Raw genomic sequence first — 15996 nt, forward strand, 5'->3', positions numbered from 1 at the left:
ATTTATAGCCGGTCGGCGCGGCTCTCGATCTTTAACGACGGAGCTCGTCGGCGCGGATATTTATAGCCGGTCGGCGAGGCTCTCGATCTTTAACGACGGAGCTCGTCGGCGCGGATATTTATAGCCGGTCGGCGAGGCTCTCGATCTTTAACGACGGAGCTCGTCGGCGCGGATATTTATAGCCGGTCGGCGAGGCTCTCGATCTTTAACGACGGAGCTCGTCGGCGCGGCTACCTCTTGTACGTGTGATCTGGCGTGGGGGGATCGGCTTGCTTCGGCCCTCGGTCCTCTGGGCGGCTGATGAGCGGCGTGCTGTTTCCGCTCAGCATGAGTAGGTGCCCGCTCGGTTAGAGTTTCCTTTTTCCGGGCGGCTTGCGCTTCCTCCACGTTGATGTATTCGTTGGCCCGGTGTAGCATGTGATCATAATCTCGGGGCGGCTTTCGGATGAGCGATCGGAAGAAGCCCCCATCCACTAGGCCTTGTGTGAAGGCATTCATCATGGTCTCCGATGTGGCCGTTGGAATATCCATCGCCACTTTGTTGAATCGCTGGATGTAAGCTCGGAGCGATTCACGGGCTTCTTGCTTGATGGCGAACAGACTAACGCTGGTTTTTTGATATCGCCGACTGCTTGCAAAGTGGTGGAGGAAGGCCGTTCGGAAGTCTTTGAAGCTGGTGATAGATCCGTCCGGCAGCCTCCGAAACCATCGTTGAGTCGATCCCGAGAGAGTGGTAAGAAAAACTCGGCATTTTACTCCATCTGTGTATTGATGGAGTGTAGCTGTGTTATCAAACTTACCCAGATGATCATCCGGGTCGGTTGTCCCATTATACTCGCCGATCGTCGGGGGCACGTAGTGCTTCGGCAGAGGATCTCGCAGAATAGCCTCTGAAAACTGGCGATTAATCCTCTCGGGTGATGCGTCCGCTCGGGGGGCTTTCCCCTTTCTATCATCTCGTCTAGGCATTTCATCCGAAAAAGATCCCCTATCTCTATGAGCTGGTACGGCCTCAGGGGTGCGGAATAGAGCCCGATGAAATGCAACGGTGGCCTGCGGTGCTTCTGCTCGGCCACCAGACGCAGACGTTGCTTGCTGCTCCGGCCGCTCGGCTGTTGCTTTCTGTTTTTGCTCCACAAGCTTGGCGGCCCTAATTTCGACCAGAGCGTCGAGTTCCTCCGTGGAAAGCGTCACCGTGTGTTGTCATCCAGCATCGTCCATTGTTCCCGTTCGGATGTAGGAGTTTTCCCACAGACGGCGCCAAATTGATCCTGTCCGAATGCTGAACCAACGGACGCTGGGCACGTGGCGCTCCCCTGCTGCTGATGTGGATCTCCGACTAACTGCACGATGCTCCGGCGATCCTGCAACAAAACCGAGCCGGGGGGTGTCCCGGCGACGACCCTCCGACGCTCAAGTTAGGCGAAGGAATAAGAAAGTGGCTTAGGAAATGTAGATTTGCATACCTCCGGTTGAAGAAGTGGAAGCCTTATATAGACCTCTCGAAGGAGCCTGGGCACACCAATCGAAGCGATCACCTGCTTTCGACCATGCCTAGGTGTGGGCCTGTCAGAAGGGCATCCATAAGACTATACTGCTACTGTATCAACCTTTCCGTGACGTGATGGTGGGGCCTTTAATAGTGCCATCTTGCGTCAGGTCTAATCATCATGCCTCTGCTGACATGCCATATCCTGAGCCGAGCGAATAGCCCGCTCGGCTAACCACTGTTCCCTCGCCTCGATTCCGGCCGAGCAGACACCTCCGCTCGGCCATTATGTCCTCGGCCGAGCGGACACCTCCGCTCGGCCACTCGGCTCCGGTTCTCCTGCTTTGGCGTCGGAGACCCAACCCTTTAGCTAGGTAATCTCTGGTTCCGCTCGGACGGGACCCCATCTGTGGGTCCCCCATTTTTATCGCCGGATCAGAAAGCATTAACGTTTTAAATATGAATGTGTTCGAAAAATATAATTCATATTTAAAAAAAATCACTTCTCTTAATATATTGAGATAAATTGATGTTTAAGGGCATAGATATGTGTTCGCCTAGTTCTTTTGATTATATCAATCCCTCAAATATGAATTTGACTCGATATAATGAAAGTAGTGATTTTTTAAAAATCAATTCGACTAATTTTTATTCATGTTCAAAAAATCATTACTATCAATATATTAAGTTAAATTAATATTTGAGGGCATGAATATAATTAGGATAACTAGATGAATGCATAGAAATTAGTTTTATGTCAATATGATATTATTTGATCCATCAACCGATTTTACCTAAAATAGACTTTTATACTGAAGCAAATTGATTTGATTGATTTTCATTATTAATCAACTGATTTGCTAGAAACTTTAGTAAAAAAGAATTCAATTCAATTGGTGTTAAAAGCCAATCAATTGATTATTAATTGATTCGACTAATTTATTTTCATCAATCGACTGATTTTTAGACAAGGGATAAAATAGAAAGTGGGTACATATTTTGATAATTTTGAAATTAATTCACGTGATTGATAATTTTAAAAATTTTCCTACGTGGTTCAATAAAAATTATTTTTATAAGCATAAGTTTAACTTGAGTTTGATTAATTTAGATATTATTAAACTCTAAATTCAAACTTATTTGATAATTTCAATCATTTACATTTTAAGTTTTTTTTAATTAATTACTGAATTTGATCATACATATTTATTTGCTCATTTTAAGTTTTTTTATTTATTTAGTAAATTGATAAGAATTTTATCGATGAAGATGATTCAAAATATATTCACAAATATTATTCACGAATATATTCATAAATATTATTCACAAATCTTGATAAACCAAACACACACATATTTAAACTTATTCTTATAATTAAACAAATTATTTAAACTTATTCATTTAATTATATTGAAGAAATATAAATAAATTATTATCAAATTAAATATTAAATTTTCTCACAAACGTCAATTTATTTACAGCTCGTGCCTAATTGCTATCTCCCTAATCCGCCCCCACAGTATTGAGCCGCGCGCATAGGCTAATTATATTAAATGGTTTTATAACAAACTGTAGGCTGTTTTGTACCGTGTCTCAGAGAATTTGAATTTGACTTGTCAATTGGTTTTACTGTGTGCCGCCTTACTGCTAATTAATAACGTTAATTGAACCGTGGTATTATTTGTATGAATTCCATCAACCACCTTCGGGGTAAGGAGATCGAAGGTGTAAGGAGATCAAATTCTCTGGTTAAAAAAGAATAAATTAAGGAATAAATCATTTATAATTATCATCGGATCACAATTGAATCATAATCATAATTATAAATGATCTATTTATTAATCCATTTATTTTTATGGACGAGTGAATTTAATTTTATATAAAAATAATTTCTTGTAAAAATTAAGGTAAAATTACGTAGAATAAAATTTGTTCTCGAGATCCTTTATAGTGAGAGTTTAGTGCACCCGATTATTTTTTATTTTTATTTTTTATAGTGGATTTAATTTCGGGAGCCACTGGTATGTATTATTTGATTGATAAAATCTAGATAAATACCTCTCTTATGTGTTAGTCATTATTTCAAAGGTTAATAATCGTCTGTGATTTACCTCATCCGTGTTAACTCTGAGACAGATTGACGGAAACATTCAGAGTAAGCGTATTCGTTTTTTTTTTCTTTTTTCCACCATGTGGTAAAAAGACGATTCGCTAGCCCCAGCGCCCCCGCCAACCCATCTCTAAGCCAACACGGAGGAGGTAAATCACGGATGACTACTAACCATTAGTGTAAATGGTCAAGACATTAGGAAGGTTATACTCAGTCACGCTGAATTTTGACCCCAATATTTTATATGATAACATCTTATATTTTAATCATCGCACTGTCCCTAGATGACAAAAAGATCCCTTTTTTTTCCACCCTGTATCACTTTGTTGGTGCCAAACGACGGACTATTAACAAAATCGGATGGAAGTTAGGAAGATAATAATAGCATTCTAAAATGGCTGCTGAGCACGTGCGTGAAAAAGCTGTGGCAGTGCCCCACTCAATAAAGAGCCCAGACAAGACTGCACTTATTCACCATTCATTAATCATCATTAATAGAGTAATACAAAGAAAAACAATGAAACTAAAACCTCAATTTTCCATTGTTTTTCCCCCCAATTTTTGTGCCGAGAGTTCATATGCTTCGATTGGATATGTATCAGAGCTGTTCTACTGCGATTGGATACTTGTTCTTGGGCATGCGAACCAGAGTTGGATTCAAACTCTCATCTTCATCCAACGATTCCCACCTGCAACAATAAACAAAGATATATATCAATCACCATCAAGTTTCTAGCTTCTTTATTAATCTCATTTAATAATTATGTTTACTTGTATCTGCAGAGGAAGTGGTGCATAAATATGCAGATCTCCAGCTTGGCCAAATGCATTCCTGGGCACATTCTTGGCCCGTGGCCAAACCCCAGGAAGCTGTAGGGCTTCAATGGCATCTGCAGTAGCTCCCAAATGAAGCACCATAAGTTAATTATCACCTTAAACTCAATTAGAAAAATCATTAGAACATGTAATTAATTTAGTCACGTCAAATCTGGAAGGATCAAATTTCTCAGGGTCAGGGAAGACACTCGGATCATGGTGCATGGAGACTACGTCCAAGTTCACTGCCCAGTCCTTCTTTATTTCATACCCTGAGAGAGAATGAGAGACAAATTATACATAAAAAGAGCAACTTAAGTAGTAATTTATTTACAAATAAATCACCATCAATGGTGAAATCCTCAGCTGCCTTTCTCGAGAACCAAGGTAAGATGGTGGCTTTCCTCAGCGTTTCACTGATCACCTGATCAACTCAAGAACAAAAAAAAAAAAACAAAAATTAAATCTTTTTGTCACATATCAACTTATCAAGAACTAGAATTTGAGTAAATATATTAATTCTTCTCACCTTGTTGGTATATGCCATGCTATTGACTTCAGACCAAGTGACATGATCTGAGTTGCTGCTGCTGCTGCTTCTTCTTGCATTCTGAATCTGCAAATGTTCTTCCTGAAAATTATATCGAACTGTTTTTTTTTGGCAATTTGCTTTGGAAGAATCGATGATGGAGATGATGTTAATTTTATTACTCTGAGGTTTTGCAGGACATCCGGGTTGTCTCCCAAGAACTTGATGAACCAAGTGAGGGCTGCTGTGGTGGTGTCATGGCCTGCGACGAGCAGAGTCAAAATGTTGTCCTTCAGCTGCGCATCAGACAGCTTCTCCGAGTCCTCATCGTCTCCGCTGTGCTTTCTCAGAAGAGATTGCAAGAAATCATCCTGCACTTCTTCGCCGCTCCTCCGCTTCGCGATCATTCGATCCAGCATCTCGTACATCCTGTTCCGAGCCTGGATCCCGCGGTGGAATGCCGTTCCGGGGATCTTGAAAGGTAGGGACGCGAAGGTAGCTGAGATGAGTTTGAAATTGGCGCGAAACTTCTCTTGTTCTTCCCCGGTCGGCGCCAAGCTCATGATCATGTTGGTGATCACCTTGAGCGTGAACTGATCAGCTCGTTAATTCAAATTAAACACGCAATTAGATTAAGCGCAATTTGGAATTCGACATTAATGATCTTACAGCCGAAGCTTCTTCGAGCACGAGGACTCTCCTTCCTGATTGCCACTCTTCCAAGGCATTAATGGCCCAGTGATTGATGAACTCCACGTTCTTCTTCAGGGACTCGACCGACAGAGGTTCTCCGATCAGTCTGCGGAGCTGCCGGTGATCCTCGCCGGCGGTGGTGAGAAGGCTCGACGGCCCGAGCACCTGCTTGCCGGCGTAGGACAGGTTGAGGCTCACCACTCCATCTTTTCCGGACAGGAGGAATCTGCTGGCCTCTCGCCCTGTCATGAAGATTGTGAACCTCCCCAGCACACTCGTCTTGAACACCCTCCCATAGCTGAGCATTCAAACAGTTTGGATCGATTGATCGATCGATGAAAATGAAAAAAACACACACACAGATTTCCACAATCACAAACCTGCGCTGTCGCTTCTTGATGAAGCTGTAAATGCCGGAAGGGCTGGAGAAATCTGAAACAAAGGCGACTGTCTCTCCTATCAAAGGCCATCCCAACTTTCCAGGGATGTTCCTCAGCTCCAATTGGGATTTCCATGAGCGAAACCAAATTGCTAGAACAGAAAACACGAGTACCGAAAACAAAGTGAGGATGTGTATGCCATCCAGATCCATAACTTCCTCTGTAAAAAACTAACTAGATCACTTTGAGTTCGAGAAGAAGGTGTGCATATCACATCATATAGCAAGCTTGTGTTTCTTAGACTTGTTAATATCGATCAATGAAGTTTTCTTTCTTTTTTTTTTCAAGCATGGACTGCTCCGTCAGAGTTTAGAAAGGATCGATGTTGATTTCTCAGATGGATTACTTTTTTGTTTTCCTTTCGAGAAAATGGATTTGTTTACATCAGATACTGATTGAGTGGGAAGTCAGTATCTTGCCGTTTTAATAGTAATTTAATTTGGGGAACAGTAAATCGCCGTTCGTTCGTATGAAAATGCTCGTTTAATTTAATCTGTTTTGCTTCGTAAGCAACGGGATTTTACAAAGATTTCTAGTTTTAATCGGTTGGTTAGTGAGAGTGGATGATATTAAGCCTTCGAGTCGGGTCAAAGTTAATAAATGACTGATTCTGTCCGAGCGCTGAGTCGATGGACACTGAGGGCGTGACGCTCTCTGCTTTCTTCTACGGGTGATGTGGATCTCCGACGAACCTGCAAAGAAGTCGAGCCGGGAAGGGGTTCTCGGCGACAACCCTTCGACGCTCAAGTCAGGAAGTGGAGAAGAGGCAGAGTAACGCTACTGTAGCTACAGTAATGAAAATCACATACCTCCGATGAAGTCTGGGGGTCTTTATATAAGACCCCAGAGAGGCACGCACACGTTTTTCGAGATGTACACGCTTCTCCAAATATACTTCAAATGTGGATGTCAGAAAAGCATGTCTGACGCCATTCCGCAATCGTCCAAGCGTATCTCTGGCATGACAGTGGAAGCTCCCACCGTACGATCCTCTGTACGGCTCGGCTGGCGACCGTGCTGTTTGTCGGCGGTCGGTGTCTCGAGGCTGATATCGTTAGTTACTCCTTTTGTCTCCTTCTGGGTTTTGTCATCTAATGGTCCGGTCGGGACGACCACTCGGTTCTCCTGGCGTACTGGGATGTGAGTGTATCGGACCGACCGGGAAAGTCCACGATCACATGCTCGGATGAGATTGTGCCTTCTTGGTCTACGATTCTTCCGAGCGGCCTTGCCACTCGGACCGATGGTTCTTTTACCTTGAGCGTCGGAAACCCGACCCGTGGTCGAACTGTCTTCCGTCCGGCCTGGGGGATTTCCGACCGGGCTATTGGATGACCTATCCGCTCGGCAGGACTTAAGGGTTGACTCTCCTGAACTTTGACCTCCACGCGTCCTTACCATCGGATCAAGGACAATTGATGTGACAGCCAAAGTCAAAGAGGGATCAACAATTAAAGTCAACATAGTCAATTGTCACGGCCAAAAGTTCATCTGACTGGACCGATGTACCGGTCGGATGCTGATCCACTAAATACTGATGATTAGTTAAAGACAAGTCAGCACTCGCCAAAGGCAAAACTTCTTTATCATTCAAGACAGCACAATCAATTAGCTCGGTAGAGTAGTATAATCGATCAGAACTATGATCCACTCGGACAAATCAGACGCCCAATCCGATTGAGCTCTTTGGCCAAACAGATAAGCCGAGTAAGGGACAAGTCCCTAGCAACACTCCATAAAATCCAATTGCTCTACCATTGCAAGCGATTGTCGATTGGGTCACAAGAGGAACTCAATCAGCTTGCCAAGTAAGCTTGTGGTAGACCTCTCAACTCAATGACATCATATTCCTTTTTGTCATTTTATACCCTAGAGGATTGAGAATATTCTATCGGTAGACTTACACTAGAAGCTTCCACCCTATTAAGTGCAAGGATTATAGATCTATTTTGGAAAAGGTATTAGACACTAAAAAAAAATTTAATGATCTAGGCTTACAGTGGAGCATATTTATGATCTGTCTATTTTTTAAAATACTTTAAAATTCATATATAAACAATAACACTATAAAAATATCTCTATTATCGACATAGGTATGCAATACTACTCGATTACATAGGCTCATATTCATTGTTCATTCATACTATTGTTCGCTCTAATTAATTAGATCAGGGACTTGAACATCGAAATACTTACGTCGAAGATCTCTTCCTTAGTCCGGATGCTAACGCTCTGTTTTGACACGCCGGAATGATTCAGAGTCATTTTCTGGATAGTAAAAAATTTTCATTAAATCAATATCAAAATTATCTTTCTTAATTTATCATCTTCTCTTTCGGATATGATCCGTTTGAAAAATAAGTGCAAGCGAATTGTTCATTTGGCAAAACTGATTAATAAATCAATTTGCGTGGGAAATAATTAAAAATATAAACAAGATTCCGAATCTCCTTAATGATTTTATTACATTTTAGTTAAAATATTTAAATATTAATAATGATTGATACCGTGGAATCCACTTGGTACGAATTAATAATTACGAAAAAGGTCAAAGTTAAAACGGTCAACGTCGAGACTCAAAACCTCAACCGTATCCCTTGAGCGAGAGGAGCTATATAGACCGATCGGAGGAATCATTATCCAATCAGGCGTCTAGATGAAACAACGTTTGATTAGCCCGATCGACAAAAGATTCGATTGAGTGAGCCACCCGTCTGACTCGGGTATGTCATCGACAATGTAATGAATCGATAAAATAAAAAAAGAAAAAAATGAATAATTAATAAAAGGGAGATAAAATAAAAAATAACATTCCATCTATAATATTGAAAAGTCAAAATAAAGATATTTTTTATCTGTAATTAATATTATTAAATATGGATATATGAAAGACCACTAAAATAGATATAAAAAAATATAATATTTAAAAAAAAATAAAATTGATCTGGATCCCTAGTATTTTCATTTTCGTTTCTTCTATTTTTAATTTGAACGTCGAAACCTCAACATCAGAGATCATTTTTCTAATTTAATTTTGATTTACATAAAAAAAGTGAGATCCTCATCCAATTAATAGAACCGTCATTTCTCCAACTTTTCAACCTCACGTTTTCGAACCGGAACAATGATGAAAATCAATTTGCCCCATACAAGTTAAAGATTTTAAACGATGTAAGTTTCAGGATATCTCTGGCAAAAAATATTACGATAAATAATTTAATTGCGAGTTGATTTTCAAATTTACTTTTTAAAATCAAAATTTTGGCTGTTATAAATTGGTAAAGTTTTTAAACGATATCAAGATGGCTCATCGAGCTCTAAAATAGCCTATCTACGTGGCAATCATGCATTGGATAAAATAAGTGCAGCGGATCGCGAGCCGCGTGCTCTGATATTATTTACCGTTCGATTTGAGGCGATCCAATGGTTGACAATTACTATTCCCCATCCCGCTCAAACTCTCTGAAATAGCCAATCCGCGCCTTACCTTGCTTTCCTATTTAAACCACCCGTTGGTTCACCCAATTCTTCGCATCCAGCTCTCTCGATCTCCAAACCCTATTCTCTCTCTCTCTCTTTCTCAGACGTGCAATGGCCAGGACGAAGCAGACGGCGCGGAAGTCTACCGGCGGCAAGGCGCCGAGGAAGCAGCTGGCGACGAAGGCGGCAAGGAAGTCGGCCCCCGCGACCGGTGGCGTGAAGAAGCCCCACCGCTTCCGTCCGGGCACGGTGGCGCTGAGGGAGATCCGCAAGTACCAGAAGAGCACGGAGTTGCTGATCCGGAAGCTGCCGTTCCAGCGCCTGGTGCGCGAGATCGCACAGGACTTCAAGACCGATCTCCGTTTCCAGAGCTCCGCCGTCGCCGCCCTGCAGGAGGCCGCGGAGGCCTACTTGGTCGGACTCTTCGAGGACACCAACCTCTGCGCGATCCACGCCAAGAGGGTGACCATCATGCCCAAGGACATCCAACTGGCCCGTCGGATCCGTGGCGAGAGGGCTTAAGAGCCGTTCGATCTTTGTGTCTGGGAGGGTCGACTCCGTGGTTGATTTAGTTTTAGCCCTATGGTGTTTGTTTCGACATGTGTACGTTGGGGAAAATATTAATGCTAATCAATGTATTGCAGTTTGTCCAGTTTTAGTTTGTTTGTGCCATTTTCATCTCAGTAATTTACTATCTGTTGCTGACAAGTGATAGGCTGCTGCAATTCTTTGCAATGCTTCAATTAACAATCCAATCATGCTACAAGTGAAATGATAAATGCAAAAAACATCATAAACTTCTGAATGATAAATAGTGTTGCAATATCTCTGTTGCCACTCATTCGATACTGGCATGTTGTTGGTTTTCATTAATTCATCGCCTCAAGGTTTGCAAGATGTATTCAGCATAGAGATCCCTGAACAATTACACAATTGATACTTTTAGGTTTTCTACATTAAGTAGTTCAATATCTTTACAAATGCAATTTATTTGTTAGTTTGTAACTTGAGCAGAGAATGGAGAGTAACTCACATTGAGTGCTGGACGGCTTCACGAGCGCTCTTCGCAGGCAAGAAATCATCCACGGCAACCTCTTTATTCTCATTCTTTTTATCTGAACAATCTGGTAAAGGTTGTCTTCTATTTTTGTTTTTTTTAGATAATTAATTGATTCTTAGGAACATGACACCAATGAAGCATCTTATTAGATAGGATACAGTCTTCAAAAAAGCGTCGGATCTCTGCGAGTCTATGAGGAGGCAGCTCAGAAATATCATTGTAGTGACGGTATTCAGGATCGTCAGCACAAACTGCAATGATCTTATCATCTTTCTCCCCCTTTTGAGGGAAAGAAACAATTAGCATTAGTTGTGTATCTTATGAATTTAAATTGCTTTTATCTATCTACATCCTTGCCTGATCAATCATAGGCATAAGTCCAATGGCCTTGGCACGAAGGAAGCAGCCTGGAATAACTGGTTCCTGTATTTGTTGGAAAATATTCAGTTATCATTGTGATTATATTACGTCTCCATGGCAGCATAATTGAGAATAGGATTTGAACAATTTCAGGCAAAACATATATTAGGAGTAGCATCACTAATTTTTTGAATATGAGAGAAATGTATATGGCTTCAATCAACCTGCATAAGAACCAGAACATCAATAGGATCATTGTCTTCACATAGTGTGCGAGGAACAAAACCGTAGTTCTGAGGATAGACAACAGATGAGTACAAGACCCGATCAACCTGCAAGTGAAGCCCGCAAAACAATATTAGAAAGACACATTTTGCAAAAAATACAAAGAATTTGTCACTTAAATAAAATCTGCAGTTTACTTCATTGTTTGAATCAAGAAGAACAGGAACACTAACCGTAATCAATCCTGTCTTCTTGTCAAGTTCATATTTCACTTTACTCCCTTTTGATATCTCGACAACCTTTGTTGATTACCAGAAGCAAAAGGTATTAGCGATAGCAACTTATAAGGGGAAAAAAAGGTTTTTATTTATTATTGTTCAAATTTATTTCAAGGGTAAACAAATTCACATAATTACACAAAAGCAACCATTTATCAAATTGAAATTACATCAGGGCGAACTGATCTTTTTTTTTTTTTTTGTTTTTTTTGCAAAAACCATGCAAAACTAATGTGATTGTGGTACTTGTAGATGCAATTAATCTTCTATTTCACAAATAATTAACACCAATACATTCTTAGAGCATCTGCATTCGTGTTAAACTTGGAATGTTAATACCGACACGGACACCTTTTTATTGCCCTGTAGCATTAGCGTGTTCAAAGATTTCAACACGTTAATGCCTACAGATTTAAAATAAAAATAAAAAACAAACATTAAAGTGTTCACACGTTAAAGGCATTGCGGATGCTCTTAGGTCATTCACAACCGACTCTCATTAGAGAGTCCACATTGGCGTTAATGCCAATGTGGATGCTTTTAGTAGTACTATAGCATTAATACATTCAATTCCTTGAACGCGTTAATGTCTACAGATTAAAAAAAAAAATCAACATATTGACATTAACGTGTGAACACATTAATTCCTATGTGGATGCTCTTATAACACCCACCATCTCATCAAAAAACATGGAGTCCTGTCACATACTAATTATAACAACATATCTCTTTACCCACATTCTTTTAACCTGAACACTTATTAGTTATAGATCTAACAGTCCACTCAATTATCTTAAAATTATATCATATTAAATAAATATATTTTAAAATATTAAAATTACTATTATTATTATTTTAATAATCATGTTACTTTAAAAAAATAATTTCACTATTTTTTAAAAAATAGTATTAAGATTTTTTTAATATATCTATTAAATAAAATAGATGTTTGTAAGAAAATTTAATAAATAAAATTTTTTCAATACTTTGAACGTGTTCAAGTGAAGAGGTGTTATAACACCCTTTCACAATGGTGTTTAGCACCACATCCATTATGGATGCTTTTGCTAATATAATTTGCTAACTGAACTACAACTATTAGCAGAGTACTTACAACATTGAATATCGCAGGAGCCGCAGGACCTGCATGAATCATCATGATATGGTTAAACATTTGGTGATTATGATCGGAAACAAATAAGTTATGCAATATTGAGACACACGACCTATTTCAAGATCATGCCATGGATGTGCAGCTACAGATCGCTTTGATAGTGATGATAGGATTCTTTGATTCAGCTGTGGAATTAAGCTTCTCTGGGTTCCATTGGTCCCATTTTGTGTGCCCATGATCTACAACCAGAACTCCCCAAAATAATGTTATTACTATGCACAAGTCTCTTCAGAAATCATAGTTGATGCATGGCATTGCGTAATGTATGTCTATGCTTCCACAGTTTTACATAGTATCATCATCATCAGGAACATCGAGCTGTGATTTTATTTTTCTCAACTACTTCGGATCACTTACATTAATCTTATCCTCCACTAACTTTATAATAAAACCAACTAAATCATTTATTACACTAATTAGGTTACTTTGGTACAAGGATTTTGGTCTTCTAGCCCTTAATCTTACACTATAATTAACTCAAATCTTCTAATTTGATTCTGCATGGTAGACGGTCAGTCTAAGTTATGAAAAAAGGTAGATTTGCACAAATGAATCCATGGGTCTATATACCACTATCTATTTATCCTATTTTTGTATTTCGCTACTTCCTTCAGCCAGTTTAGTTAAACAATCCTGGAAATGAAATTTTACTATCGCAGTTTAAATGAATATCTAAATTTCTCAATTGGGTTGAGCAAGTTTGTGAAAGAAAACTCAGTTTCCCCAAAACTTGGGGATTCTATAAAAAATTATTTATAGTCAGAACCGGTTCGCTTCAATCAAATGCTTCCAAACAAAAGTGATATCCCTTTCGTTGAAACAGCTACCTGCTATCATTAACAAGTACAAAAACTAGAGTGGAAGCAGCAAAAAATGGACATTGGACCCAATCAAAAAATGCTTTCAAACAAGTAACTGTCAGATCCTTTTGTTGAAGCAGCAACCTTTAACTTCAGAGAACTTCTGAAATCCCATTTCCCACTGAGTTCGATCATAGGGGAAGAAAACGCATACAAATCTCGATAAAAACTCGACGACTCAAAATCTTCGATAAAAACCAAAGTAACATATCAAGTAGGGTGAAGAATCGAATGTGATCATGAGAAGGGAAGAGAAGAGAGGAACACACCTCAAGCAAAAGACGACGGCGACGGCGACGGCGTGTGGACTGGAAGAACGTCTATTGCTAGGGATGCGATGAGATGCGAAGCCCGATCCCTCTTCCTTTAAATAGAGACCCATTAACGTGGGGAAGCGGCACGCGGAGTGGAACATTTGCCCCGGCACGACTCGGGCGGTTCGGCCCGATATCCGAGTCATTGACAGCATCAATCGCGGAGTAATTGTTGACACGTCGGAGCGTGATCGTTAGTCAACCGCCAACGGGCCTGCACGGCGACAGTCCATCGATAAGCGACACGTGGACCTTTTCTGCCGTGGATGGATACGATTCCTTGACGGTTGAATTTAAATTCGAGTGGATGAGTTCGCATAGAATTGTTTCCAGCGCTGCGGCACGTTCCTTTTCTTTTAAAATAATTTTTATTCGAAAATTTTCTAAATAAAATTAAATCAAAGATAATTTTTTGATAAGAAAAAAAAATACAAATTGATAGGGTCGACGACAAAAAAATATTGCATAGAAATAATCTCCACCTCCGTCGGCCGCCGGCCGCCGGCCATCGCTAACAAAATTAATTACAAGGTCCATCCAGTAGGAGAGAAGAAGCGTCACCAATTAATCTTCCAATTAACCATAATTAATCCTATCATACGAATAATTAACTTACACCCTTTTAAATTCCATGCTCCAGTCTCTTGGATTCCCCTTCAAATTTTGATGCTCGTCTCTTGGAATATCCACCGGATACTTGAAGAGCAGTTCGTGTCAACAGAGGAGGAGGAGGAGGAGACAGAGATGGGAGCGTGCGCGTCGAAGCCGAAGGTGTCGAAGGAAAACAAGAACGCACCTCTAACGAGGGACGTCGAGGTCGAAGAGAAGAAGGAGCTTGCGGAGGGAGACGTGGCGGAGAAGGAGATTTCCGGCTCCGGCGCCGAAGAGAAGGGTGAAGTCCTGTTGAAAGAGGTAGACTACTTATTTATTCCTTTTTTTTTTCATATCTTTTTAAAAGAGTTTCTTCTTCTTCATCAGTAATTATGAAGAAAAAAGAGCAAAGTTTTTTGATATTTTACTTGCAACAGGAAGAAGCAAGAGAAACAGAGCCATCTACAGAGCAAATCAAACTGGAACAGCCCGTGGAAGATGAGACTGTCCTGGTAGTAATCAATCAGTGTTCTTTACCCTTCCTAACGAATACAAATTCTTAAACAAATCGATCATTTCGATTAGGTGGAGGGCAAGAAAGGAGAGCAATCAGCAGAGGAAGCAGAGTCGAAGACCACGCCAGCAGCAGCTACAACGGATGAGGAACTCAAAGAAGCCAAACAAGAAGAACCAGAGGCGAAAGCTGAAGCGAAAACTGAAGTGACAGTTGTGGGAAAAGAAGAAGAGGAAGAAGAAGAAGAAGAAAACAAAGGTGCCGACGTTACCCAGAAGTCTGCTGTGGAAGTGGAAACTAAAGCCACCGAAACACAAGTGCAGGAGATCAGCAAGACGGTTTGAGAATGCATAAGGATTTTGAATTATGAAAATCTAAAATTTCGATGGTTTTGTAACATCATACATACGTCGAGCTTCTTTTGGTGGTGACCAAATAATCGTCAACATCGTGTTACATTTTTGCTAGTTTTTACATGGATTAGTATGGAATTCGCTGTGCTTCTCTTCGTGGTTTCTTTTCTGGCTCCCCCGAGCAATGTTTCTTTCTTTACTTGTTGGGATTGAGCAATGATATAGTCAGACTAAAAAAATTCTAAGGAAAAATTCAAGGATAGATATATAAAGTCATGACCCATCATTTCATTTTTTATGGACCCCATTATTTTATGTGTCTATCCTTAAGATTTTCTTTGAAATTTTTTTCTTGAGAAAATCATTTTTCGTCAAAAAAAGGGGTGAGTGAAGATTTATTAATTATTAATAGGAAGTAAAAGGAATAGAGGGAAAGGGAGCAAAAATAAAGGTGTCTTTGATTTATTTATATTTTCATTTCATTTTTTAGAAAATTGTATTTTTCTTATTTTTCATAAAATGATTTTTCTGTATTTTTCGTTTTCTTGAAAATGAACGTGGAAAATATAAACCAAATATGTTTTTTCATTTTCTTAGAAAATATAAATAGAAAATAACATGAAAAATATAAACCAAACACCTCCTAAAATATTTATATTCTCTGTGTTTGGAAGATTAGGAAGGTTCGTTAACGTAATATATATTACTGT

The 15996-nt window shown here is 39.9% G+C and overlaps 4 protein-coding genes across 5 annotated transcripts; 2 read left to right on the forward strand and 2 right to left on the reverse strand.

The window, feature by feature from the left end:
- Positions 1-4028: 4028 nt before the first annotated feature.
- On the reverse strand, positions 4029-6275 carry LOC122035747 (abscisic acid 8'-hydroxylase 3-like). Of its 2 annotated transcripts, none has more exons than XM_042594858.1 (8): positions 6018-6275; positions 5614-5935; positions 5127-5525; positions 4945-5046; positions 4761-4839; positions 4581-4687; positions 4371-4489; positions 4029-4288 (listed from the first exon to the last, which is right to left on the reverse strand). In XM_042594858.1, the coding sequence occupies exons 1-8, from the start codon at positions 6227-6229 to the stop codon at positions 4198-4200; spliced, it is 1431 nt and encodes a 476-aa protein (XP_042450792.1). In that variant the 5' UTR covers positions 6230-6275; the 3' UTR covers positions 4029-4197. The 2 variants fall into 2 exon arrangements, with proteins under 2 accessions (XP_042450792.1, XP_042450791.1); XM_042594857.1 differs by having other exon boundaries at positions 5127-5537.
- Positions 6276-9610: 3335 nt separating this feature from the next.
- On the forward strand, positions 9611-10209 carry LOC122035741 (histone H3.2). The gene has a single exon (XM_042594849.1). It carries the CDS (start codon positions 9669-9671, stop codon positions 10077-10079), a length of 411 nt encoding a protein of 136 aa, XP_042450783.1. The 5' UTR covers positions 9611-9668; the 3' UTR covers positions 10080-10209.
- Positions 10210-10269: 60 nt separating this feature from the next.
- On the reverse strand, positions 10270-13906 carry LOC122035739 (soluble inorganic pyrophosphatase PPA1-like). Its single transcript, XM_042594847.1, has 9 exons — positions 13784-13906; positions 12707-12833; positions 12595-12623; positions 11436-11501; positions 11202-11309; positions 10975-11040; positions 10776-10896; positions 10591-10672; positions 10270-10474 (listed from the first exon to the last, which is right to left on the reverse strand). Exons 2-9 carry the CDS (start codon positions 12828-12830, stop codon positions 10432-10434), a joined length of 639 nt encoding a protein of 212 aa, XP_042450781.1. The 5' UTR covers positions 12831-12833; positions 13784-13906; the 3' UTR covers positions 10270-10431.
- Positions 13907-14377: 471 nt separating this feature from the next.
- Positions 14378-15424, forward strand: LOC122035740 (cilia- and flagella-associated protein 251-like). The gene is made up of 3 exons (XM_042594848.1): positions 14378-14740; positions 14857-14931; positions 15005-15424. The coding sequence occupies exons 1-3, from the start codon at positions 14495-14497 to the stop codon at positions 15275-15277; spliced, it is 594 nt and encodes a 197-aa protein (XP_042450782.1). The 5' UTR covers positions 14378-14494; the 3' UTR covers positions 15278-15424.
- Positions 15425-15996: the final 572 nt, after the last annotated feature.

Source organism: Zingiber officinale, unplaced genomic scaffold (assembly GCF_018446385.1).
Source record: "Zingiber officinale cultivar Zhangliang unplaced genomic scaffold, Zo_v1.1 ctg100, whole genome shotgun sequence".
Lineage (NCBI taxonomy): Eukaryota > Viridiplantae > Streptophyta > Magnoliopsida > Zingiberales > Zingiberaceae > Zingiber > Zingiber officinale.